The 25,876-nt window shown below is 37.5% G+C and overlaps 3 protein-coding genes across 4 annotated transcripts; 1 reads left to right on the top strand and 2 right to left on the bottom strand.

Annotated features, from left to right (window-relative positions):
- Positions 1-8,156: 8,156 nt before the first annotated feature.
- LOC105646210 (Pentatricopeptide repeat (PPR-like) superfamily protein) lies at positions 8,157-9,903 on the top strand. The gene has a single exon (XM_012232057.3). It carries the CDS (start codon positions 8,246-8,248, stop codon positions 9,848-9,850), a length of 1,605 nt encoding a protein of 534 aa, XP_012087447.1. The 5' UTR covers positions 8,157-8,245; the 3' UTR covers positions 9,851-9,903.
- Positions 9,892-11,090, bottom strand: LOC105646121 (AT-hook motif nuclear-localized protein 16). Its single transcript, XM_012231942.4, has one exon. The coding sequence runs from the start codon at positions 10,789-10,791 to the stop codon at positions 10,027-10,029; it is 765 nt and encodes a 254-aa protein (XP_012087332.1). The 5' UTR covers positions 10,792-11,090; the 3' UTR covers positions 9,892-10,026.
- Positions 11,091-11,228: 138 nt separating this feature from the next.
- LOC105646039 (uncharacterized) lies at positions 11,229-22,336 on the bottom strand. 2 transcript variants are annotated; one of them, XM_020683849.3, is made up of 10 exons: positions 21,987-22,336; positions 21,412-21,455; positions 21,003-21,114; positions 20,773-20,887; positions 17,953-18,614; positions 14,829-15,150; positions 14,469-14,748; positions 12,812-12,976; positions 11,996-12,472; positions 11,229-11,791 (listed from the first exon to the last, which is right to left on the bottom strand). In XM_020683849.3, the coding sequence occupies exons 1-10, from the start codon at positions 22,180-22,182 to the stop codon at positions 11,525-11,527; spliced, it is 2,640 nt and encodes an 879-aa protein (XP_020539508.1). In that variant the 5' UTR covers positions 22,183-22,336; the 3' UTR covers positions 11,229-11,524. The 2 variants fall into 2 exon arrangements, with proteins under 2 accessions (XP_020539508.1, XP_012087231.1); XM_012231841.4 differs by having other exon boundaries at positions 17,953-18,626; positions 21,987-22,335.
- Between the last annotated feature and the right edge of the window lie 3,540 nt (positions 22,337-25,876).

Raw genomic sequence — 25,876 nt, 5'->3', positions numbered from 1 at the left:
AGAAAATGATGGTATCAGTGATCTGAAACAGTGAAAATAGTAATGAAAGTAAATAAGGCAGAAGATCAGCAAAGTCACCTGAGTGTACTCAAGAATCTCGGGAAGCCGCGCCTGCATCCGAGAGGCGAAGTAAGAGGGGAAATCACCGACGGACAGAAAATCGTTCACCGAGAAACCTCTGTACTCCACCTCCAAGTCCTCCCGGGTCAAGCCCTCCAGGAGACAAATGTGCCGAGGAGGGGCATGAGGCACCGGTTGACCCAGTATACCTGCATCAGCAGCCTCGACCGGGTGTGCAACTCAGCCACCTCCCGGCCCGGGTAGGTCCTCCAGGCCTCGCAATCCCAAGGAGTCAGAAACAGTTGCAAAAGAATAAGGAATCAGTAATTGTTGTGCATTAAAATAAAAAGAGAAAGAGCTAAGCTAAGCGTTCAGGGTTTCTGTTTGTACTTACATCAGACAGCTCCCAATCATTAAGGAAGCTCTACTAGTACTCAGGATCCTCGCCACTGGCATAAGTGTGATGGCAGTGGGCCAGATAACAGGGAATCCTCCTAGACTCGACCGGAGAGTCGCCACTCGAACCGCCCGGATAGATACAGTACTCGTAGGACCATACTTGCAGCAGAGAAAGAAATGACATCAGTTAGTTGAACAGTTGAAAATGATAAAGAAGAAACCGAAGAGTGAAGGAATGTTACCTCCAGAGGCCGGATGAACAGCCAGTTCGACTCACCGCTACCACGAGTCCAGACATCCAGACCGTGATAGAGATGAGCCAAACCGAGTGTGGCCCAGTCGAAGAACCCGACCTAGCTCAAATCCCGCAGACATGCCAGCACCGCCGGGCCTCCCTTATTCTGGGAGGTGCATAGCAGCTGGGACGAGATGATGTAAAACAAGAAGGACCGAGCAGCCTGGTCCCTCTCCTCCCGAGTATACGCAGGAGCAGCAGGTCTGGCCTCCTCCGGCAACTCCCTCCAAGCAGCCAGTCTAGTCCTGATCCTCTCAGCCCAGAACCGGAAAACCATCTCATAAGATATACATCCCTGCACAGTGTACCGGGTCTGTGTGGTGACACCGAGCAGAGAGCGGACTAGCTGAGCACCGAGAGTAACCGTCTGGTACCGAGCATCCAGCGTGGGAACCGGGCCAGTGAAACGCAGACCGGTGATGGCAGCATAGTCTACGGGCGTCAGGGTCATCTCGCCGAACCCGAAGATGAAGGTGTGAGTGCAATCGTTCCACGGCTCCATCAATGCATATCGCATAGCGGGCGGGAAACGAGGCTGTGTGCGGCGCAATCATGCAGCGTAATCTCCGAAGCCTGCAGCGACGACCCAAGCTAGCATAGGCGGGTCCAGCAAGTCCCAGATAGCAGAGGCATCAGTGGCTGATCCACCCGAACGGGCCTTGCCCAGATTAACCTGTAAGAAATTTCCAATTTCAATAAATATCATACTAACAATTGTTCAATTTCTTCTATGGCAGGAAAAATAAAAACCCAAGTTTCGATTTGAACCGTAGCTGCGTCACGCAACTACAAAGCCGCGTCACGCGTCTACACAGTTGCGTCACGCAACTTGAACCAAGTTGCGCACCTTGAAGCACAGTTGCGTCACGCACCTCAGCGCCCGCGCCACGCCACTCCACAGCTGTGTCACACAACTGTTCGAAGTTTAGCGCCCTAAACAACAGATGCGCCATGCAACTCAAAAGTTGCGCCACGTATCTCGATAGTTGCGTCACGCAACTGTTCAAGACTCTGTCTCGCTGACGAATAGTCGCGTCACTCAACTGTTCTTCCAAAAAACAGCTGCGTGACGCAACTATCGAAGGTACGCAGTAATTCAATTTATACCTAAATTCACTATGTTTGTGTTATTTTCATGCAATTTCCAGGGCAAAATCAAGTCGCCTAGAGATACCAACAAGCAAATATCAACAAATCAAGCTCTAACACAATGAAAAAGGGTCGATTCTAAAGTTCAAGGCAAGCTAGGGTTTCTAGCGCCTCGAACAGTTGCGTCACGCAACTATTCACACAGGAACAGCTACGTCACGCAACTGTTCATGGAAGAACAGTCGCGCAACGCAACTCCTACCTGCGTGACGTGACTGTTGACGCAGGCACAAACTCTAAAAAGGGTCTTATACTACAAATTACGGATCGAAAGTGGTAAAAAAACAAAAAAAGAGAGAGAGACATTTTTTACTTACCTCGGACTGAAAGCCGCGCATCCGGCTGGTCTCGTATCTGACCAGGAACTCTGTGCCCGGCAACGGAAGGAGCTGCAACGGCCGCGTCCCGGGGGTCAGCGGGTTCCGACTCACCGGCACCGGCTCGCCATCGAACGTCGGGATATCGGGTAGGGCCCCGAGGGTCTCCATCTCCGGAGTGTAGGCGAAAGCAGGGATTTCTGAGATCTGAGACATCGTTTTCAGTTGAACAGTTCAGAGAATTTTCAATCGCTTAGGGTTTGTGAATAAGTGAAAATGAATTGGTTAAGAAGGAAGTTACTTATAGTAAGCAAGCTGGGCCCAAGCCCACTCTTCCAAGCCCAAAAGGAGCGTGGGGCCTGTTATCTCTTTTCGAGCCCAACAGGCCCACGCGGCCCATTTCAAAAACCCACGACGGTCCACTTCGACAATTTGACGTCGATGTGCGGCTCGTATACTTCAGCAATTCTTGTTCACTCACCGCACAAGGGGCAGGAGCATCAAATTGCCCAGATTACCCTCAGGTAAGTTTTCCTTTAAACACTATATTATAAAGGGTATACTTGAAAGTGCAGATAACAAATTTTTTGTTAAATCGTTTATGCCGAAATTTTTGTTAAAATTTTTGCAAAATGATTAAGAATATGCCTACAAAGGTGGATATTTTTGGTCCTAGGCCGGAATTCCGGACTGGGGGCAAAAGTATAACCTTTTGCCTTAAGGTGAATCCTTTTTTCATAATTAACGCATGGGAACATGGTGATGTTCCAATATTTTTCTAACAAGAGGCAAGGTTCGTTTGCACACGGATATTACTCTTCTTCTGGTGAACAATTTTTCAGGCCAACAGGTGATGGTTTTTCGAAGCCGATAGGTCTTACTGATTAGTAATGGTGCATTGCGAAGCTAGTCAGAACAATTTCAAAATAGTGATGATGTATTGCAAAGCTGTTTGAAATTTCTCCCCCAGTCAATGATGATGAATTGCGAAGTTGACAAGGGTAAAACCGACATCTTTCGGGCCGATCAAACCGAGCCTCGAGGATGCCTTTTCTATCGACTGGAGCCGACAAAGCCGATCAAACCGAGTCGAGTAGGTGGCCAAACCAAAGTCCTTCAAGCCAATCAAACCGAGCTTTGAAGACTTTTTATATCAAACCGACATCTTTCGGGCTGATCAAACCGGGCCTCGAGATTACCTCTTCAGATTCAATGGAAGCCGACAAAGCCGATCAAACCGAGCTGAGGAGGCGACCAGTTATTCAGTCCAAAATCCTTCAGGCCGATCAAACCGAGCCTAGGAGGTGTCTTCAAAGCCGATCAAACCGAGCCTCGAGGATGCCTCTTCAGATTCAATGGAAATCGACAAAGCCGATCAAACCGAGCTTAGAAGGTGTCCAGATGATCGATTCAGCATCTTTCCAAGCCAATCAAACCGAGCTTCGGGAATGATTGCTAGATCGAAGGCGCGTCAATGGACCACTTTAACATTAATCATTTATATAATTAATGATAAAGTGGGGGGGCAAACTGTTGACGCGTAATTTTATGCCCCACCTGACCCGATGATGATATGAGGATAAGGAACAAGGCATCACGATCAACCAGAAGTGTTTGAACCAAAATTTGAACCAAACCGCCCAGAGGAGCCTGACCGGCGTTAGGGTTGCGTCACGCAGCTATTACCTGCGTGACGGCACTCTTAGCCACGTCACGCAGCTCTAACAGGGCTGACACCTCTGGCGCGCGCCCGTGTAACGGCCTGCACTGTTTGTATGGATACGCAGCAACTGTACGAAAAGTAAGTCACATCACGTAGCTTACGGGTGCGTCACGCAGCTACTACCTGCGTGACGCGACTATCCTCTGTTGCCCTAGCCATATAAATACAACATTTTGCAGCAAAAACGAGACTTTTGACACTTTGCTCTCATTTCCTCTAAGAAAGATCGCATTCTGAGTTTAAGTTTTTAGGTTAACGACTAGAGTTCTTCCTTAAGAATTCAACTGAGTAAACTTGGGGAAGATCGAGTCATAGATATTTTAGATTCAAAATCAAAAAATACAAAAAAAGATAAGAAGAGGAAAAGAGAGGAAAGAAAGAAGAAAAAGAAAACGATTTATTTTGTGAAAAGACTTAGTGACTACACTTCTGGAATCGTGAAACAACGTCTTTAAGTTAATCTCAGCGTATGCAATCCTCAAATCTGAGGGCAAGGTAACTAATCTAAGCTTTATCTTTCATTTCTAGTATTTTATCTCTTAAAATCTCATTTTCATAGTGTCTAGTTGATCTGTTATTGATAAAACGTAAGTTTGCCCACTATTGAACTCTCCTGGATTGATTTTAATCACTTTTGATAAAAAGAACACGTAAAAAAGAGTAGTTTGAAAGGTAGTTGCGGACCAGAGCAGCCGCGTCACGCAGCTACTACCTGTGTGACGCGACTGTTCATGTCCAAAAGCCCTTAGCCTAGATTGGACCACCTGCGTGACGCAGCTATTCGCGTACTCAGCTTCTTTTTTGTTTTATACTTGTATTTAATGTTTCCCTGTAAATAAATAATCAATATGTCTGAGTATTTTAAATAAGTCACGAATAGTTCCGTCACGTAGTTAGGAGTTCCGTCACGCGACTGTTCTTCATAGAACAGCTGCGTGACGCAACTGTTCTAGTCTACAGGACCATAACCAGAGTTCCGTCACGCGACTGTTCTTCATAGAACAGCTGCGTGACGCAACTATTACAAACCCCAGAATAAAAGATAAGAACTGCGCCACACGACTGTTCTTCCATAGAACAGCCGCGTGACGCGACTGTCTTCCAGTCCCAGATTATTTTTATTATTTTGTCTTAATTTCATTTCATTAAATAGATTTCTAAGCTTAATCCGGGAAATAATCAATAATGGTCAAATTGAGTTTTAATCAAACCAAGTCAATTAATCTGTTGTGATTATGGTATTTTGAGATTTAATATTTGTTATTTCCTTTTAACTATATTATTAAACTCGACTTGTGGCCCGCCTTTAACCATAAGGCAAGAGCGGGTCTTTTAATTTTATTTGATATGTATGGTGGATGAATGATGGATGTGACAATTAATTTATGAATGGATGCAATGAATGTATTTACTTGGGACGATTAATTAATTTTCCACATAGGAACTCGGTTCGATTTATTCGGGATGGGTTTAAATAATTGGCTTTTCCAAAATAAAATCAATTAGAAATCGTAAGTTAAAAGAGGCCGATTTTCCGGGCGTCGGCTTCCAACGGGCCGACGTACATAATTCCCTTACCTAGAATCGTACTTGGTACGCCTGACCAGTTTTTCTAAATAATTTGGCCTTAAATAAAATTGGGTTTAAAATGGAGTCATTAATAAAATTAAAATTGGAAACGGTCCCATTGCCGAAATAATGGGTAGCGACTCAAAAATAATTTATAAGACCGATTTATCGGCATCGCGTATCCAAAAAGATTTTTATCACTTTTTTCCAAAAACAAATAACACAAACCAATCAACAGAGATGTTTTTCGAGATCCTTCTGAGGTTTTTTCAGGATTTTGGCGAAAACAGAGGAGAAGCTTCAGCCTCTCTTAAGAAGAAGAAGAAGAAATTGTTTTCTTTGATAAAAAAAACTAAGAAGGCTACAGCCTTTTTGGCTTTGAACGCTAGGTTAGGATTTTTTTTTTTTCTTTTGTTTTTATTTTTTTATTGACTTGATCAAATAGCAAAGTAGGCACTTAGGCTATGTTAAATAGGTTTTACAATTAAGACTTTATATTTTTACAATTAAAATAAGGTAAATCAATTAGACTAGGTGAAAATCAATCAAATTAAAAAGCTTTAGGTCAAAATTAAATCAATTAACTAAAATCAAATCAATTTTTCCTCCTCAAATCATAAGTCAAATTAAGTCCAATTTCAAAATTGAAGTCACTATTATGCAATTCAAGTAGTCAATTTGTGAAAACTATGCATACAAGGCACGATTCACACATTAAGAAACACAATTCAAAAATTCACTTAATAAGATTGAAATTAGTACCAAAACCTAATTGGCACTACTAATGATTCATGGTTCTCAAAAATCAGGGTGTTACAAGCTAAACAAAAGCCTATTAAGCAAAGGGGAAAGTTTTAATAGCTAAAGCGAACCTCATAGGATTGGTGTCAGAATTTGGTGACTCAAAGAGGAAAGGATTAGAGCTAAAGTAGAGATATGAGTGCACTACTAAAGAAGTAAAAGATCCTAGGGTTTAGGTTACCTTAGGTGGAGGAAGAGTGTTCTGCATTTGCTTAGAGAGCCCTATAGGTTGATGTTGAGAAAGAGACATTAAAGGGGAAGCTCAATTTTTCTGTAAAGAGATTAGCTGCTTTGCAATCTAGGCTAGCTAATTTAGATAAAGCCTTAGCAGAGGCTACCCGGAGGGAATTAGATCTCTAGGGGAAATTTACTGCTTACAATCATGAGAAGTTGAAGGCTGATCTAGTCTAAGGCTGATCTAGTTGAAGGCTCAACAAGACATAGCTTGCGTATTTAAGATCTGCTAAGAGTATGCGCTAAAAGTCTTTGAACCTTACTTTCCAAACCAAATGTTTAGGATGTTCTCAACTTGTTGACCACTAGTAGGATTGTTACGATGTTGGCAGTAGGCAACAACCATCCATAGTCCATATTTCGGTTAGGACTCCTCAACCTAAACCACAAGAACAAAAGAACTACAAACAACCTCCTTATCACGACCCTAGGCAAATGAGCATGTAAAATCCCTATAACCTGCATGTCCATATGAAAAATAAATCTCAAGAATATTCTCATATTCCACACGCTGAGATTTACCATTAATCATCAACTTAGAAATTAGTGGGAAGCGGACATCAACTATAAGAGCTAGCAAACTCCCTCAAAGAATGTTTTCCATATTATAATCAATCTTAATGACATACCTAAGCACCTCCTCAATTTTACGTAACACCTTTTTATTATAAAGGTGTAATGGAAGACTTGGCAGCCGAACCCAAACAATTGTTTGCTCAACCTTATGAGATTGAATATTGAAATCAGGACCCAAGGCTGAACAATAAGATAACTTTCTATGATAGTCCATACCCCCTCAAAGAGTACAACATGATAATCCTCCTTCATGTTAAATTTGAGAAGATAACAATCATCACCAAGGTCCTCAGATGAAAACTAGCATTCCTCCATAACTATTAAAGTCAACTATTCAACGCTATGAAGCCAATCCTAACTTATAGAAGAAGAAACTTAATCATAAAGGAAATGATTAAGTCTTCAATTTCTTCCTAAATAGAAGTTCAAAGTGACCAAATAAGATAGAAACTCAAATTAGGCAATTATCTACATGGTCTCATTCTTCCTTGTTTGATATTTGACAAATTCCTAATTAAATTTCTACAAACAAGATCAACATCATAAAGGAATCAAAATGAAAAATTAAATAAAAATATAAATAAAAAATATTTAAGATCCTAATAAAAATTATATTAAAATAACTATAAAAATAAACTTATCAAAACAATGTTAAAAATTCAAAGAAAAATACAAATTAAGAAATTGTACTATACTTGGATAACGGATTATTTTCTTCCTGAATTATAGTCATATTTCTTAATTGTCCTTATACTTCAATTTGTTACTTAAAAATACATGAACTTCTATTTTGAGTAACACAATATTCTATTCACCTATTTCGCGGTGAGCTACAAGTAAAAATTTAATTAGCATAAATGAACTTTATTTCAAACTGTTTTTAAAGTCAAACTAAATTTCATTCAGTTATATTCCTAAAAATAATTTAGTTCAATTTGAAAAATGTAGAAGTCATTATGTACAATTTGATTTCAAAGTGCTTCCAAACCGGCCGTGTGCACCACTAATTGTATTGCCGTAGGTCCGTTAAGATCAAGACCCAGACGCGCTACTTCCTTGCTCCACTATCTTCTCCAAGAAAGGATAACGCGCTTAGAGACAGGAAATAGCCACCAAAGGAAAATGGTACCTTGTTTATGCTCAGTTACTCTATCATCTACGACCATGTCCAACATCATTTCAAACCAAACTTACCTCTCCATGCTCGATAAAAATTGCACTAATATGAAAGACCTTAAAAAAGTCCATACCCAATTCATTAAAACTGGTCTAGCCAAAGACCCTTTTGCGGCTAGCCGGATATTAGCCTTTTGCACCTCTCCGGCCGGTGACATCAACTATGCATATTTAGTTTTTACTCAAATTCACAACCCAAATCTCTTCATATGGAATACTATCATTAGAGGCTTTTCCCAAAGCTCCAATCCACAAAATGCAATTTATTTATTCGTCAACATGTTACTCAATTCGCCAATTCAACCGCAAAGACTCACTTATCCTTCAGTTTTTAAAGCGTATGCTCAGCTTGATCTTGCCCAGGAAGGAGCTCAGGTTCATGGTAGGGTAATAAAGATGGGACTTGAAAATGATCCCTTTATACGAAATACAATCTTGTATATGTATGCAAATTGTGGGTTCTTGAATGAAGCAAAAAAATTATTTGATAGAGCTATTATGAATTTTGATGTTGTTGGGTGGAATATAATGATCATGGGATTTGCTAAATGTGGATTAATTGAAGAATCTAAAAGATTGTTCGACAAAATGCCATTGAAGAATATAGTTTCGTGGAATTCAATGATTAGTGGGTATGTTAGGAAAGGCAGATTTATTGATGCATTGAAGGTCTTTCATGAAATGCAAAAGTCTAGGATTAAGCCTAATGAATTTACAATGGTGAGCTTGTTAAACGCTTGTGGTTGCTTAGGAGCAATTAGGCAAGGGGAATGGATTCATGATTATATGGTGAAAAATAAATTTGAAATGAATTCTATAGTTATTACAGCAATTATAGACATGTATTCAAAGTGTGGAAGCATTGAAAAGGCTCTTCAAGTATTTAAGAGTGCACCAAAGAAAGGATTGTCATGTTGGAATTCAATAATTTTAGGCCTAGCTATGAATGGTCTAGAAAAAGAAGCAATCCAATTATTTTCAAAACTTGAGTCGTCAAATTTGAAACCAGATAATGTTAGTTTTATTGGTGTCTTGACAGCTTGTAATTACTCTGGCTTGGTGGATAAAGCCAGGGATTATTTCTTGTTAATGAAAGAAAGATACAAGATTAAACCATCTATGAAACATTATAGTTCTATTGTTGATGTGCTAGGCCGAGCAGGATGCATAGAAGAGGCAGAAGAGCTAATAAGAAGAATGCCTATGGATCCAGATACAATTATATGGGGATCATTACTCTGGTCTTGCTGCAAATATGGAAATAAAGACGTGGCAAAACGAGCAGCAAAACGTTTAATAGAATTAGATCCAAGTGAAAGCTCAGGTTTTGTACTTATGGCCAATGTTTATGCTGCCTCTAGTAATATTGAGGAAGCAATAAAGCAAAGGCTTTCTTTGAAAGAAATGCAGATAGAGAAAGAAACTGGATGTAGTTCAATTGAAGTGAATGGGGAAGTTCATGAATTTGTAGCCGGTGGAAGGAAGCACCCAAAAGCCAAAGCAATCTACCATATACTTACTGGATGTTCTGGAAGTGACATATGTATTTAATTAAGCAACAAGCTATATTAGGCAATGTATGGACGAGGGAATTCAACAATCCACAGATTTCGGAAAATCTTGATGATTATAAAAACAAAAGCTACAGAGATAATGTTTTACCAAAAGGCTAGTGAAATTGGCACAACACTGAAACAAGCTGCTATGACATATATAGAAAAACTAGGTTAGGACTTTGTGGTGGTTCGTCCTGGTGCCCAAGAGTATATCTCTGGGGGAACTGAACCATTGGTAAGTAAGTTCTGTGGCACTCCATAAAGATCTGAAATATCCAGGTGATGGTGGTGGTGGTTGTGACGGCCATTTTGGTAATGCTGATTTTGCACAGCTGCAGCAATTTCATCCTCATCCAATGGCAAACGATCAAAAGTAGCATTCATGAAAGATGCTGCCATTATAACAACAGGGCCTGAAGCAATAAGTGCACCAACCACTCCACCACCCACAACCTGACCTTGAGCTCCTGCTAAGTAAATAGTCAGCCCCGTAATCCCAGGTGGAGCAGGCGGAGGCAGTATTGAACCAAGCAATGATAGTATCTCAAACCGGCCATGAAGGGTCACAATGGCCCCAGACGACGCTGGTTGTCGTAGGGTTACATTAGTCACACAGCCACTCCCACTCAGCACACATATTCCACGCTGCTTCCTCCTGGCAAAGTTAAGTAAACTCTCACTAACGTCACAGCCTGAACTGACCTCCATTGCATGAGCTCTTAGTGCATTAGCACTGTCTCTAGTCACAATAATGGGTGGTTTTGGCTTATTTTTTGACCCAGCTGGTCTGCCACGAGGCCGCCTGATGGTCTCCCCCTCAGGTGCAGAAGAAACTGGTTGCACTGCCTTTGGCAACTTAGGAGACATAAGAATTGACTCAATGCTTGGCCTACGGTAATCGTTATTACCCTTGTCTGATTCTTGGTTCGGATCCATGATACTTTTTGGATCCAACTGAGGAGACTGTTAAATCTTGCGGCAACTGGCTTCTCCATGTGGGTTTAAGTAGTGGATTTTCTGCTAATAATTTTATTGCAAGAAACCAAAAGAATGATCTGGATTAGGAGAAGGTTAAGTGGCACCAACCTTGTTTATTGCACTAGTTTATGCATTATTCCCACTGCCTACTTTCCAACTGACATTTCCCTCATGTCAATTGCCTTTCCGGCAGTTACCCAATTCTCATATAAATATTCTGCAATAGCAAGAACTGTACTTCAAAGTATTAAATTTGGCCTAACAAATAAAAAGTAAAAAGAAACAAAACAAATACAATTCTATACAGTTTTTGTATGAGAAGTATGGATTGTCCATGGAAACATTTCTCAGATGAACAAAATTTGGGTGATCCAAATTATTATGCTGTAGCCAAATTTTCAATCAAAACGCCTGTGTATGAATTAGCATTAGCAATCTAATCTTCTAAATCATGCCCCAATATGAAATCAGGTAAAATACAACATTAAGGCATGTCACAGTTTCATCTCTTTTTAGGTATTTACAATTGGACAAGGCCAAACCCTCAAAATCAATCATACATTTCAAAATAAAACTGTAAACCGACCTAATTCCTTGCTTTCAAACTCACTACCAAAACAGGGAAAAAAGAAACCATCAGTCGCTGTGCAGCCTAAGTTGGAGAAATGGATTAGCTGATGACCTACAACCATTAGTTAGTATGATGCCAGAGTTGGCGTACTTGCTTAGATGGACCTTGAGAACTGCTTAACGGCAAATCACCAAGGTTTTGCTGCTGTTCTTCCCGCAAGATTCTTTGTTGTGAATGGAAAACTGGAGCACCATAATTCTGTGAGAGCAGTTGACCTTGTTGATACATAGGTGGCTGACCTCCTTGGAAGTTGTAATATCCATTGTTTGGAACAGTTGACAGTGGTCTGGAGCCAGGTTCATAATCCCATGAAGAAAGGCTATGATTCTGGTTTTCATTTTAAGGAAAAAAAAAAAAAAAAGAGAGAACGACAAATAAAAATACAGATAAGTAACCAAATTTTAAAACCCAACTGCTGAAACTAGTAAAACCAAGTCATAAATGAACTAAATGGAAGGATTCCACAAGTACTGGCATGCAACTTCATGTAATGAACGAACAAAAATCAATGCTAAAATATTGAGACCCTACCTGGTGAAGCATTGTGAAGTTATTGCCCTCCTTGTACTGGGAACGTAAAAGATCATTATAGCCAACCACAGACCGATTAATGGTTGCAGACGGGTCATTCAGAAAGCTCCCAGAAAAGTTGGTAGAATTCCCCAGACCTCCATAACTAGAAACATTTGCATGAGACAGAGGGATGCTACTCCTAGAGGCAACACCTCTTAATTGTTGGAGGTTGTACCTCATTCCAGCCAGGGGATCAAGGAACGCACTGCTATCTTGATATGCTTGCTGTTGCTGCAAAGCAGATGGAATTCCGGAATAGGTTTGAGGAACAGCAGAGTAGGCATTCCAATTGAGCAATTCTTCCAAGGAAAGTGGAGACTGAGAGTAGGAATGTGCTGGGAGATGTTGGGGAACCACGTGACCTGAAGTTAGGCTTGAAGTAGGCAGCGCAGACGAGTGCAACATGGGTGAAGAAAAGGCAACAGAATTCAAAACCTGCAAAAAAATATATACATACACACTGAACATCAAAATAACCAGGTTCATACTAAACAGAAGTGGTCTGAAATGTAAAATTTAGGTTGTTGAGACCAACAAACCATAGGTTACCGAAATGAAACAAAATTATTACAACCTGAATCCAACATTCAATCCATCCTCTACTTGTAAATCATGTTTACAGAATATAAGCGTCTTGAATTTAAGGTTTATGCATATATAACAAATAAAAAAATTCGACAAAGAAACATCTCCTTCAGTCCTCTCTGCATTTGAATGAGAAGCAACTTTAATTGTGTATGAAATCCAAAATTTCACATATCATTTATTACATACCTCTGTAATAGGAATGGTTGAACCGGCAGCAGTTGATATGATATCATTGTAATTTGATGCCAACGACTGTGTTCCAACAGAAGGTGAAAGGACATGATTAGAGTCTTTCACGGATTGAACAGCTGATGCCAACAAATCAACTGGTACAGACATTGAACTTGCTTGCTGCAACAGAATTTCCAATGTAATAAAAACAGTAGCAGGAACTGACATTGTCACAACTCAACATTAATACCATAAATAAACAACCAACAAGAAACAGGATCTGCAAGCACAGACCAAAGGAAGGGAAATAAAACCAAAGACCACGGTAAACAAGGACTTCACTTATCTGAATCAGTTAGACAAGTACCAAAAGTAAATAGAACAAATAAACAAATAAATAGTAGTGGAAGCAATTTACCTAGAAATATCAAATGAAATAATCCTGCCAAAGAGGCACTAATAACATCACATAAATGTAGAACAATGATTTAAAAAATAGCTTATACCAAAGAGGCACTAATAACATCACATAGATAGTTGGCATGCGTAGCTTAAGTCAAGAATTTTAGAGGGGCAAGAGCTATTTAGAACAAGCGTCAGTTATGCAATCAAAGAAAAAACTAATTAGGAAAAAGTAATTTGTACTTGATATCGCTTCAGAATTTTCCCAGTTCAAAACACCAACAAGGTAGGAGTTCAATTAGTCACCCACCCCCCCCCCCCCTTTTTCTCTTTCTTTTTTAATTTCTTCTGGTCCTATAGCTAAAATACTTCCAAGGGAGGAGTTTGGATTTTTTCTGTTCTTTCTAGGTCATGCACGAGATTCAACCGAAACTACTGGCAGTGCCCTAGGGGACAGCATTCTCCTATAAGTTAGTTGCACTGAGCCGATTATTTGACCATCTTTTCCAATAGTGTCATTTTAATTGATGCTATCTAAGCTTCGTAGACTCGACAAATCACTCCGCTTATACAGTAGATGCAAGCAAGGTAGCCTTGATCAGCAAGAAGAAAATAGAATAAGAAAAAAATTCAGGCCGTCAACCCCAAAGGAAAAAGTGGCCGAGTGTCTTGGAGTTGGGATCCAAATCTTTGTTTTTTTGCCCCGATGTGATGATTGTCAATGCCGAGTGAAAATGAAGCCACCATTGCAGCTTTCATTTTGTTGATCATAACTTCTTTTCTAGCCATATTTCATTCTAAACTCGTACTTCAAGCTACAACAATTAATCCCATGTATCATTCTAGCTTTGATCATGAAATTGATATTTCACAATTTTCTTTCAGATCCCATTGGCTAATTTCTCCAATATTCTGGTTTCAAAAATATTTGAATCCTAATCAAATAAAACCAATCAATTTCTAAACCTCATTTCGGTTTCTACATTAAACCGAAACCCTGTATTCTATCATTAATTCAAGTTCGCCCATAACAAGCTCTCTTAAGCAGACATCTGAATCTGTTAGGTCAGATGGAACTAACCCCAAAAAAATGCCCAGATGAAAAAATATGGAAGGCAAGAAAAGAAAGACTTTTCTTTTTGGGCATTTAGCAAGCAGATTCGGTGCATATTTCATATTAAAAAAAAATAAAAAAAATAAAAAAAGAAGAGCAGAATTCATGCACAGATAACTCATTAAAAGAAGTCCATCAGTAAAGCAATATCATTACCAGCTGCCGATGAAGAGGAGGAAGATTCCTGGCATGTGGATTTATCACAACAGACAGGGAAGAATTATGCTCTTGAATATTCTTGAAACAGGAATCAGGTATAGATTTTGGTGAGCTGTAATCATGCCCACCATTAACTTGAAGGATATTTTGTTTCATTAACTCTATCTGTGAAGATACTGGAAATTCAAGCTTCCTAATATTTGCAGTTAATTGATGAGAATCGGACATTGATGCAACCTGCTCATTGCATAGGGAGTCACCAAGGTACCCTGAATTTCTGCACGGAAGCAATCATAACTTTGTGAACCATAACAAAAAGATGTAATATATACAAGAACTAAGCTTAAAGTCTCATGCCTAGGCGCCAAGCTAACAGAAGATATCACGTCGTTCATTCCAGATGCCTCCAAATTACTTTTCAACGGATTAGATTCCAACGGCCCAAAAGCAGTAGCAGGCACACCAGATTTATATGTACCAAAACTCAAATGTGAGCAGTCAGCAGCAAAGGCTTGCATATCAGTTGGAAACACGACCCCACAGTTATCCTCTGCTAGCGGCACTACTTTGGTCTCCTTCTCCAAACTCAGTTGCTGCAAGGTCACAGCTGTCGATGTTACCTCATCATTCAAAGGGGCAGAGCAGTTTGCAAAAGGTAAATGAGAGCCACTTTCTCTTCCTAAAATTGGGAGAACAAGAAAAGAAGAATTAATTGCAAGGTTCACGCTCCTGATACTACGAAAACTTCTTCCTGGATCATAAGAATACCACACATACAAAGAGGGGAAAGGAAAAAGATAAAAGGAAAAGAGTTTGAACAAACTCTTAATTTAATAGGCTAGTGATAAGTTGTGATCCCTTAATGCCTGCATATTAATAACAAAGGTTGAAACAAACAAGCTATTCTTTGAAAGATGGAGTACGATCTTTCCACCAAAAAGTAATTATAATTTTAAAATGTTAACTAAACCCAACAAGTAACAGCAGCTTCTTAAATGCTTTCAGAGCTCACTGATAAAGTTTTTTCACAATGAATGTGGATCAGATCTTGAGTGGATATGATATAGAATTCATTCTGTTAACGAGCAATATGAATATGAAATCAGTACATAGCTTATTATTTTTCTTAAATTACTTACCACCAAACCAGATATGCACATGTACACAGATAAGTCCTTAAAACTATAAAAGTTATTATTACCACATCTAACTATTTGAAATTCACAATAAATACTACAAACCTGTGTGCATGGATATATTTGCATATAACTGATAAAACAAAACCTTATTACAACTTTCCAATGCCATCTAGAATTGTAGGAAGGTAAGCTCAAACTAAGTTAAGTTGCTTATGACAACTCCTGGTTAAGCACTCACACTCTTCACACTAATATCCAATCTGCTTAGAACATCAAACTCAGATACTCAACCCAACCATCACTCCTATCACCAACTAATGAATATAAATAAATAGCAGCAAATTCATGACTTTCTACTAGTATCACACAGCTTCAAAATTTAAGTCCCTTATATAACCTTGCAGCTTCGCTTTTTCACCAAGTGTAAAAAATAGAAAATCTGGATCCAGTAGCCTAATTAAAACAGAAACAGGAAACAGATACAACATGAAACAGAGATGGGGAAGTGTATTTTGTAGAGGAACCACGTAAATTTATGGGTATTATTATAATTATAAATATTTAAAAATCATCAACTAAAGCCCAAAATTAAAAACCTAACTACAGCATAATATAAATAAATAAATATGCTATTTTCAAAAGAAATGTTAATCTGTCAATTATCAAATACCAAAAGCCACTATTCATTTAAATGGAAGAAACTAAAAATCTTGTAAATAGTAGTTATAAAATAAATCATATTATTCAAAAAGAAAAAAGAAAAAAACCGCAGTAGAAGAATGAATATGCTTAGAAGATATCCAAAGTGGGCCTATGCATAGAGCTCAACCAATGTAAACTCTAATCCAAAGATAGTGAGAGTCTAGCCTACATGCAACACTAGTCACCAGTAATAGATTCACAAGGGAGAAAAATCAAGAAACAAAACTTGGTCTTCTTTTGTGATTCTGACTCAGAGTGTGAGTGTGTGTGTGTGTGTGTGTGTGTGTGTGAGGGAGAGAGAGAGAGTGATTGATTCTGTTGCCGATTTGCTGCTCAACAGTTTGTCATTCTGGTCTTCACTTTCAGCTGTTGCTGCTCAACAGATTCTCTCTCTTTGAGAAGGGGAGAATTTTTTTTTTTTTTTTTTAAGTTTCCAAATTTATCAAAATTACAGAAACAGTCATGAAACATTTCAGGCCCATGTCAGATGCACCGTGTCTGAAACATTCTGAAAATTGGAAAAACCATAGGGTTGCCGTTTGTGTGCATGCTAGCCAGTAGCCTAACTTTTAAGCACTACTCCAATGATAGAGCAACTAGATAACTAATGGCTAAAGATGCATTACAATTGAGGAGGCTGAAAGTAAAAAATATCCTCATAAAATTTTATATCCAATCCAAAGGCATTCAGTAGTTCTGAAAATGAGTAAAAAGAAAAGAAGCTGTCTGCTTTCTAGACTAATTATAACCAAATTTTTATTGCTTTTGCACATATGAAATGGCAATGCAAAAGTGAAGACCTGATAAGACCAGATTCTCCACAAGCATTACTTTATTTTTAATCCAGTGGCAGCCTCCAAAACAAGGGCACCAAGACTAAACCAATAGCACATTAATATGGCTTAATCAGAGACTACTCTAGGCTAAGTTAGCATCACCTTTCTAATTTTAAGTCAGTCCCTTTACCATCCACCACCTGAATTTAACATCAATCTGATCTAGCTGGGGTTTGTTTAATGTATTCCTTCAGCATCATAAGTATTAAAATTAAAGACATAATGAAATAACATGCTTTGAAAGCTGAATTAAGTTGATCCTAAACAGAACGCATTTGAGTAACCATTTGGTGTGGTTCTCTCAAACTTGCAACTGAAAGCTCACATCCTAATTCTTACAAAAGAAACACAAAATAGTTCCAAGCCTTATCTCTATTTTTTTCCCTCTCAACTTGTAACGGAGAGTCCCTTTATGGCAGTAAGAAGTCAATAGTCATTATTCTTGAACAAAAAGCAATTCCAGAAGCAATTCGCTTCTTCTATAGTTGTCTGTCATCTAGTATTGCATACAATAATCGAACAGTAAGTTAATAAATGTATGTCTGAGGTCTAAAAGAAATAAATAATTGCGGAAGCCTTTTAGTCATCTTTACCGCATCTTTCAGATTCTCATCAAAAACATATAGCATTAAGACATATATAGTGCAGGGCATCATAAAAGGAAAAATATATAGGTAATGCAAATGACAAAATGTGTGATATAGCAATATAGCATTGCCTAACTCATTTTTCGTTGGTAGTCAAAGGTAAATAATCATTGTTAACATCAAACTGACAACATGAAAGCTTCCTCCTGAAAGTTACCTTCATGAAGTTCATTCATGCACCTATGCAAGTCATAGGAAATCATGTCATTAAATGATGCACCTCCAACATGATTTGCATTTTCCTGTCTACTAGATGGAGACTCAGGTTCAACACAGTTTGAACCAAGATTCTTGCTAGCAACATCCATCTCTGATACACGGACATTCTCTGAGTGGATGTTGTTAGATAATTTGGTTTCATCACCAAACAAGTGAGAATGATTAGGAAACGTCCCAAGGCCAGGGGTACTTGAAATATTTAAGATAGATGACCCACTCATAGACATCCGCTGCTCAATTACAGGCCATTCATCATCCAAATCGTGCCGGCTGGCAATGATGCCAGATTGATGTATAGTAATTGACACTTCAGCAGGATGTGGAGATTGCAACTCCTGCATTTCTTGCAGAGTTGAAGAATTGGAGGAAGGCTTGAGATTACTATGGAATGAATCTTGTGCGTCAGTATCTTGAAGTGTATAAGATGTCTCCATTACAATGTTTGAAGCCATATTGTGTTGGCAAGACATCTTAACAATATCAGCCATAGAAGCATGTCCAGAAGGACCCCCACCAAAAGCAGCTTGAGGCGCTAGAGATGTTGGTTCAGATGAAAAGATGGTATTGGCAGTTCCAAGAGTTTCCCTTCCATTATCAGGGCTGAAAGAATCACTGTAGTCAAATTCCAAGATCAATCAAAACTAATATAATGCATTCAGTAAAAAACAAAGCCAATAAGTTAACAAAAGCAAATACTTAAGAGATTAATTACTTACACTTGAACATTAAGTAAACAAATAAAAGCCAATGGAAAAGTGCGTTCTTCTCAGATGTTAAAAGTAGACCATATGCTTCCAATAAACCATAAAGCAAAAGGAGCACAGTGTTCATTTCAGTATGCAAAGAAAAAAGGCAGTGGGCAAATTATGTAAAGCAACATAAGGTCAACTAAGGTGGTAAAAAAAGCTCTATGCACCAGCACATGATATAGCCAAATGCAATTGCCCAGCCAAACAAAATTGTGCTGTGCTGTAAGAAAGAGAAATATCTTACTTTCCATAAATTCAAAACTCTGGCTAGAGATTCGCATACTGAACTCCATAAGAACATAACAGAAAAAAGTAGGAGTGTGGACATAATGAAAAGGGTCTACTATTAAAGGACTATTATAATGCCCTCCCCTTTCTATATTTCTTCAAATGCTAACATTTGTTGTTTAGAAACCTACATAACATGATCCAAGCGGCAGAGACCTACATATTTAAAGGCCAGAATTCCTGATTAATTTCTTTGCCACAAATCAGCTTGTAACGAAAAAGAGCTTAAAATGTTCATAAAATTATTAGAAAACTGCAATAAAGAGGTCAGTGAAAAAAGAAGAAATTATCTCAACACATCCATTAGTACACATAGGCATGAATATATGTAATACTAAGCAAGTAAGCATCTGAACAAATGATTATGCATCTCTGCATATTTGCTAGCACCTCCATCTTTTGTATTCATAGATTAATGAAGCACTAGTAACACAAATTAGGACTATTACAAGACCAAATGGGGGCACTATGCACTGTATGCAACTGGTGTATGACACTAATGATTGGACCTATTCACTAAAATTTCTAAATTATTCCATGAAAACTGCATTCTAAATATCTTTTATTCCCTTCCACAAATTAAGATGCTGCAGACTACTTGCTTATCCACAACTCACGTGCAGACCACCCCCACCGCCCCAACCCCCACCCAAAAAAAAAAAAAAAAAACTAACATAATTAGCAGAACAATTTCACTGAAATAAGGATTATAACAAGACTATAGCGTTAAGCAACTACCGTAACCTAAGGATTGGATACATTGACTGAAATTTCTAAATTATTCCATCATAATCCCATCATGTACATCATTCATTCCCTCCCCTCAACACAAAAGAAAACACAAGAACAAAATACAATAAATTACACATGCAGATGCTGGTGCAGAATTCATTAATAAAGACTGTGTCATCAGAAGTATGCCTTAGACAAGCCGGTTGCTTACAAGGACAAAGAAATTTAGCTCCAAGGTGAAGTGCATTTGACCAAGATTAACTAGGAATACCCTGTGGGCAAAGTTTTGAATTATGTTCACAGTCGTGTCTGGTTTTTCAGTGTGTTGTGCTGAAGCATACAGGTTATGGTTAGCAATTGCGAATTTGTTTAGAAAAACTACAGCATCAATTGCACCAGTATGTCACAATTAGAGTGATTGTGTAACAATCAATACTTAAAACCATGCTGGTGGAAGTGCCTAGTCTCTGAACATTAACCACATAAATCATGTCATTGTGGATATTTGAAAGCCTATAAAATCAAAAGGTAATCCCCAACATCACCGACAAGAAAAGGGAAATAGGGGGTTAGAGTATGATGGTAGAATACAGAACCTGTAGTTATAATTGCTACATGATGAGGTATTTTTACAAGTTACGACCACACAATTATTAATGACTATGCACATTTTTTTCCTCTTTCCTCATATTTATGACTGTGCACATCTTTTTGAAACACATCTTAAAAAATATACTTTCTAGGAGTGCCACTTTTCACCTTGTACACATGCTTGAAAGATCTTTGGCATGTTAATGCATCAGATACTTTTAACAGCATTGGTAAACTGAAAACTGTCAAGTGCAGATTCATTTGAACTAAACCAAAAATCCTTAGATTTTTCTTTCGATTATTCAATTATTTTTTACTTAAAGAAAAAATATTATATACATATATATTCTAAACGCACAGAGGACAAAAATAAACCTGTATTTCTTATAAGAACTAACCTATGAGGTGAAAGCTGCTCATTCACAGTTCTCATATGATATGTCAAAGATGATGAAGAAGTTACTGCAGGAGGAATGGACAGATTCTCTCTCACGTATGCAGCTTTACCAAGGTCTGCCAGGAGGACACAAGTTCATGTAGTAAGAATATACAATATTGAAATCCAACTTAATATCACCTCTTCTGCCACCAGACAAGTGTTTCACATTGTACAGTAAGATAAACACACCATTGTAGCTGATTTGAGATGATGAACGTCCAACATTATATTCTGCACAGCCTTTAACTCCACGATAACCATTGCTACTGCACCGAGCCTTTGATTCTTGCGTCTCTTTCATCTATAGAAAACAAATATATAATAATTGGTGTAAAAAATAAAAAATAGATAAGTAATTTGTACATACAAAAAATTGCATAAAAAAATTAGGCGAATAAAAGGGGAAAAAGAAGAAGAAGAAGAATGGATGATCAGAAACCTTATCTACAGCACACGCACAGGTTTAGTGGAATAATTAATCCCTTGAAATGAAATGCATACAGAAATTACAAAGGAAAAGTGGAAAATGTGAAAAATATATAACTAAATAAGAACCAAAAATAAAAAAAAATAAAAAAATGAACAGAAAAAAAAGTACCTCTTTTCTTCTTTCTCGCTTGCTTTTCACTTCATGAAAAATATCTACATGATTCAGAAATACCAATTTAACAATTGAACCAACAAGAAAACGATAAGATTAAATATAAATTTCAAAAAAAAAAAAAAAAGCAAACGGATATTAAACCGACCCCTGGAGACAAAAAAAAAATATGCAACATTTCCCTAAAATAGTACTAGTTCGACGAATATACAGTAGAGGGTGTCAAGACTATCAATCAAAATCTCAATCTTTCCAGGGAACCAAACAGAAAATTACATACATTGCCTGCAAAACTAAAAACTTTCCAAGAATTGCATACATTATTTTTATCTCAAAATAATTCCAGAAAACAAAAAACGAGATCTTAGAGAAGTTTTCTCCATCCAGAACAAAAAAAAAAAATCACAAATTTCTCGTTTAAAAAAACAAAAATAACACAATGATAATATAAAAAAACAAAAATAAATAAACAAACAAACAAACAACAACTCAATGCCATAACTTGCTCCTCCCATCCAACGAAAAAGAAAACTAAAAGCTTTTTAACAGAAGGAGAATAACAAGAAAAAAACCTTGAGAAAGGAGTCTTTGAACGGCGTCGTTTGGGTCCATGTCACACTCTTTAAGGACACTGTAGATCTCAGTATCCGTGCAGTTATCGTCGATAATTTCTCTTATACTCTGTATCATCTTCTCCGTCGCCGGCGGTATCTGCAATCTATTCTCATTGTTATTAATCTTACTCTTTCTTTCGCTGTCGCTTCCCATTGTCTAGTGTAAAGAGAAGCAAAGTAAAGATTCTGTTCTTGCGGGCTGCGGCTTCCTCCTTTCGGATTACGATATAGAACAAAACCAAAATAACCTATTCTCTCTCTTTTTTTGCGGGGTTTTTATATTATAGTAATAATATAATTACTAGTTAATTAGTTACATTGTGTTTTCTGTGTATCCCTCTTACAGAGAGAATCAGAACGAGACTACTGGCCAAGTCATTGAGTACTAATATTGTCACAGCTCTGTCGTTTTATTCTCTTCCCTATATCGTATAGAAGCGTGAACCTATCTTCTTGGACCCACGAGAGATTTTTTAATATTTTTAATCCACGACGGGATAGGGTTGCCTTTTGTTTAGAATCTTATGATGTGTCAGATTATAAAAACTCGACGCCGAGAATTCAAAACAGATTACAGGGTCGGGTCGGGCAATTATAATAATGTCTTGATTAATGAGGATTCCCAAAAAGACCAAATTATTCGAATGTTAAAATTGTTATTGTTAATAGAAAATTTTTGTATCCATTCAAAATCTTTTTATGCCATTAAATTTAAGAGAAAAGATTTTGACATATGGTAATCCAAGATCATTATATCCAAAAAGTCTATATTGTTTAGTTCAATATATGCAATGTCAATTTTATTCTCCCGAAAAAGTTGTTGATTTTGGTGGACAGTGAAGACAATGAAATTTTGAAATTCAAACTTTTTCTCCATCTTCATTAAATATTCTTAGACAGAACACTAAACGGGTGAAAATAACAATGAATATGCAAAGGCTTTTATTTTAAAAAAAAAAAAGTTACTTTTTTCCAACAAATAATACTAATTTACTTGCGGCTTTTTAAGAGAACTGCTGCCTTGCAAATTCATTATCATTTGAACTGTATAAAAGTTCTCTTCCTTTCTTCTTAGCAATAGCTGTGTTGCTCTATACTTGAAATAGAATCTTATTGTAATAGACAAAAATCAAAGTTTTATGTGGTTTTCGTGGTATCGACTAGGGATATGTAGATCGTGGCAAGAATATGCAATACGCGTTTTAGCTATCAGTCATAGTATGTATGAATCTTATGAGACTATGGACGAGGCAATGGAAGCTTTGAAATTGTTTAGGGAATCAGATAGTGATATTAGATGTCATCAAGCATCTACAAGTTTCGATGTTAGTAAGAGTGATGAAGATCAAGGTCACGTGGCAACACCCAATGGTAAAATTAAAGGAGTTTTAGATGATGATATGCCTGGCTCAAGCATCGCTGCATTTGATGGGGATGTCTATGGAGGAACAGTAGATGCTGGAAAGCAAAATGCTGGAAGACTAAATGCACAAAGTCCAAATCTTTATTATATAAAATTTATCATGGGATTCATCTCTAGGATTGTAGTAGGAATCTTCTGTAAACTATATTTTAGAGTATAATTAGATTGAGTTGTGTATTCTGTGTTGGTGTTATACCAATTTGGATGGATGAAGTTTATATGTTAATCAAACTACATCAAAATTTATAATATATGTTGTTTTGATTCGTGAAGTATAATGAAATTGTAACTGTTTGTGAATGATATTTGAAAGTTAAAATCATATGTTGTGTGGGCTTTGATACAATGAAAAAATAATAAAGTGCAAAATATAATTGCTACGCGCAGTTATAAAGAATAAAGCCTATTGTTTTAAAAAAGGTTATGTCCAATACATGTATCAAGGATAATACTTTAGAAATAAAGGGAAAATTTTCATAACTATTTTTTGCACACTTAACTTTATTTGGGCCTTAAAATAGCTTGAATTGTTAGCCGAATACATTTAGGTTGCCCAAATGGCATTCATCAATTGTTATGAATAGTCATTGTATTTGGGTCTTAAAATGTGTGGATAGGCTATCCTATTAGTTTTAGATCATATTAATTATTCGAGCTTATTTCACAATCAATATTGTTAATTGAACACATCAAAAATAAGGATGTATATATATGATTTGACTAAGATTTTTCTGTTAAGTCATGTAGAGTAGATGGACTGATTTGTTTGGGCAACCAATGGCTAAATTTAATGAGATGCTAAGTTTCCATATATAAATGTTAGCTGTTTAAATGGCTTCCTTACATTTTTTATTGACATTATGGATGTTGTTCAATAGAATCCAAGCTATTGAGTAGAGAAATAATTATAGTAATGCACCAGTTCTGCAATTTAACCAAAAAGATATATCTATATTTCTATACTATATGTAAAGTGGAAATGAGGAGGGGGAATAATGGGATTACCTATAATAAACATAGTAAAAGTTTAGAAATCCTAAAATATCATTAGTCATTGGCTAATAAATAATAGTTTGAGTTAATTAAATAACTTGAATTTTTAATAATTGATAATTTTTAATTTTTAATACTTTTTTATTAATTAATTTTAAAAAGTATTATTATATTATTTTAATAATTTTTTTGAAAGGTAATATTATTATTTTAATATATTATTCCAATTGAACTTTCAATCATTGATTATTTACGATATTAATTGTTTCAAAAAATAAATTATTATTTTAATTTTAAAATAAACAACAAAATGCAAAAAATAATATAAAAACATCTATAAAAATATTGTTTCACATGTGTGCGCGTATATATATATATATATATATATATATATATATATATATATATATATATATATATATATATATATATATATATATATATATATATATCACTTTTAAAATTTTAAATTTTTTCTTATTTATATCTATTTATGTATATCTAAGCTTTTCATGAACTCAAATTAACATTCAATAACATAGGATCATATTATTTAGTTTTTTGAAAGAAAGATGCTAATTAAAGTTTAACCTTATCATTTTCAAAAAAATTGAAGTCTAATCTTATAATTGATAAATTTTTTTATTTTATCATCTATAATTATTTTATTAAATATATTTTGACTTTTAATGTTGTCCTATCTTATTAAAATTAGTTTAAGAAAAATATTATTCGCTTATAATATGAATATTATTACTCATGTCTTAACATTATATAAATATCTAAAGAATATTAGAGAAAAATTATAATCATACTTAATACAATATAAGAATAAATTAATGAGTATAAACGAGTAATATCTGTGAATACCCAAATTTTGAGGCTCAGAAAGCCTGTTTTCCCGGACTGCAAACAGTCCGGCCGGACCGGAGGCTATTTCGGAAGTTCACCGAAAATATGTCAATATGGTACTTAAAACGTCCGGAATATCGCGAGGATCGCGGAACAGGTCCCGGAATATTTTTCGGAGGTCCGGAACTCCCAAAAAGGCCCTCGGAACGAGGCACGGTGTCCACACCGGCCACGGCGGCAGCAGCCGCCCCACTTCCTGGGCAAGGCCTGCCGCCCAGCGCGGGCGAGGCCTGCCGCCCAGCGCGGGCGAGGCCTGCCGCCCAGCGCGCTCGGGCGAGGCCTGTCGCCCCGCGCGGGCGGGGCCTGCCGCGCGCGCGGGCGAGGCCAGCCGCCCAGCGCGCGTGGGGCCTGTCGCCCCGCGCGGGCGAGGCGTGCCGCCCAGCACGGGCGGGGCCTGTCGCCCCGCGCAGGCGGGGCCTGGCCCCCCCCACGCCCCTGGGCGGCACCTGCCGCCCAGCTTGGGCGACACCTGCCGCCCAGACCAGGCGGGGCCTGCCGCCCCACCGACTGGGCGGCAGCT

Source organism: Jatropha curcas, chromosome 4, assembly GCF_041381405.1.
Source record: "Jatropha curcas cultivar XTBG-Jc1 chromosome 4, XTBG_Jcur_1.0, whole genome shotgun sequence".
Classification (NCBI taxonomy): Eukaryota; Viridiplantae; Streptophyta; class Magnoliopsida; order Malpighiales; family Euphorbiaceae; genus Jatropha; species Jatropha curcas.
The sequence above is the reverse complement of the archived record's forward strand: the minus strand, read 5'-3'. Positions and strand labels throughout refer to the sequence as shown.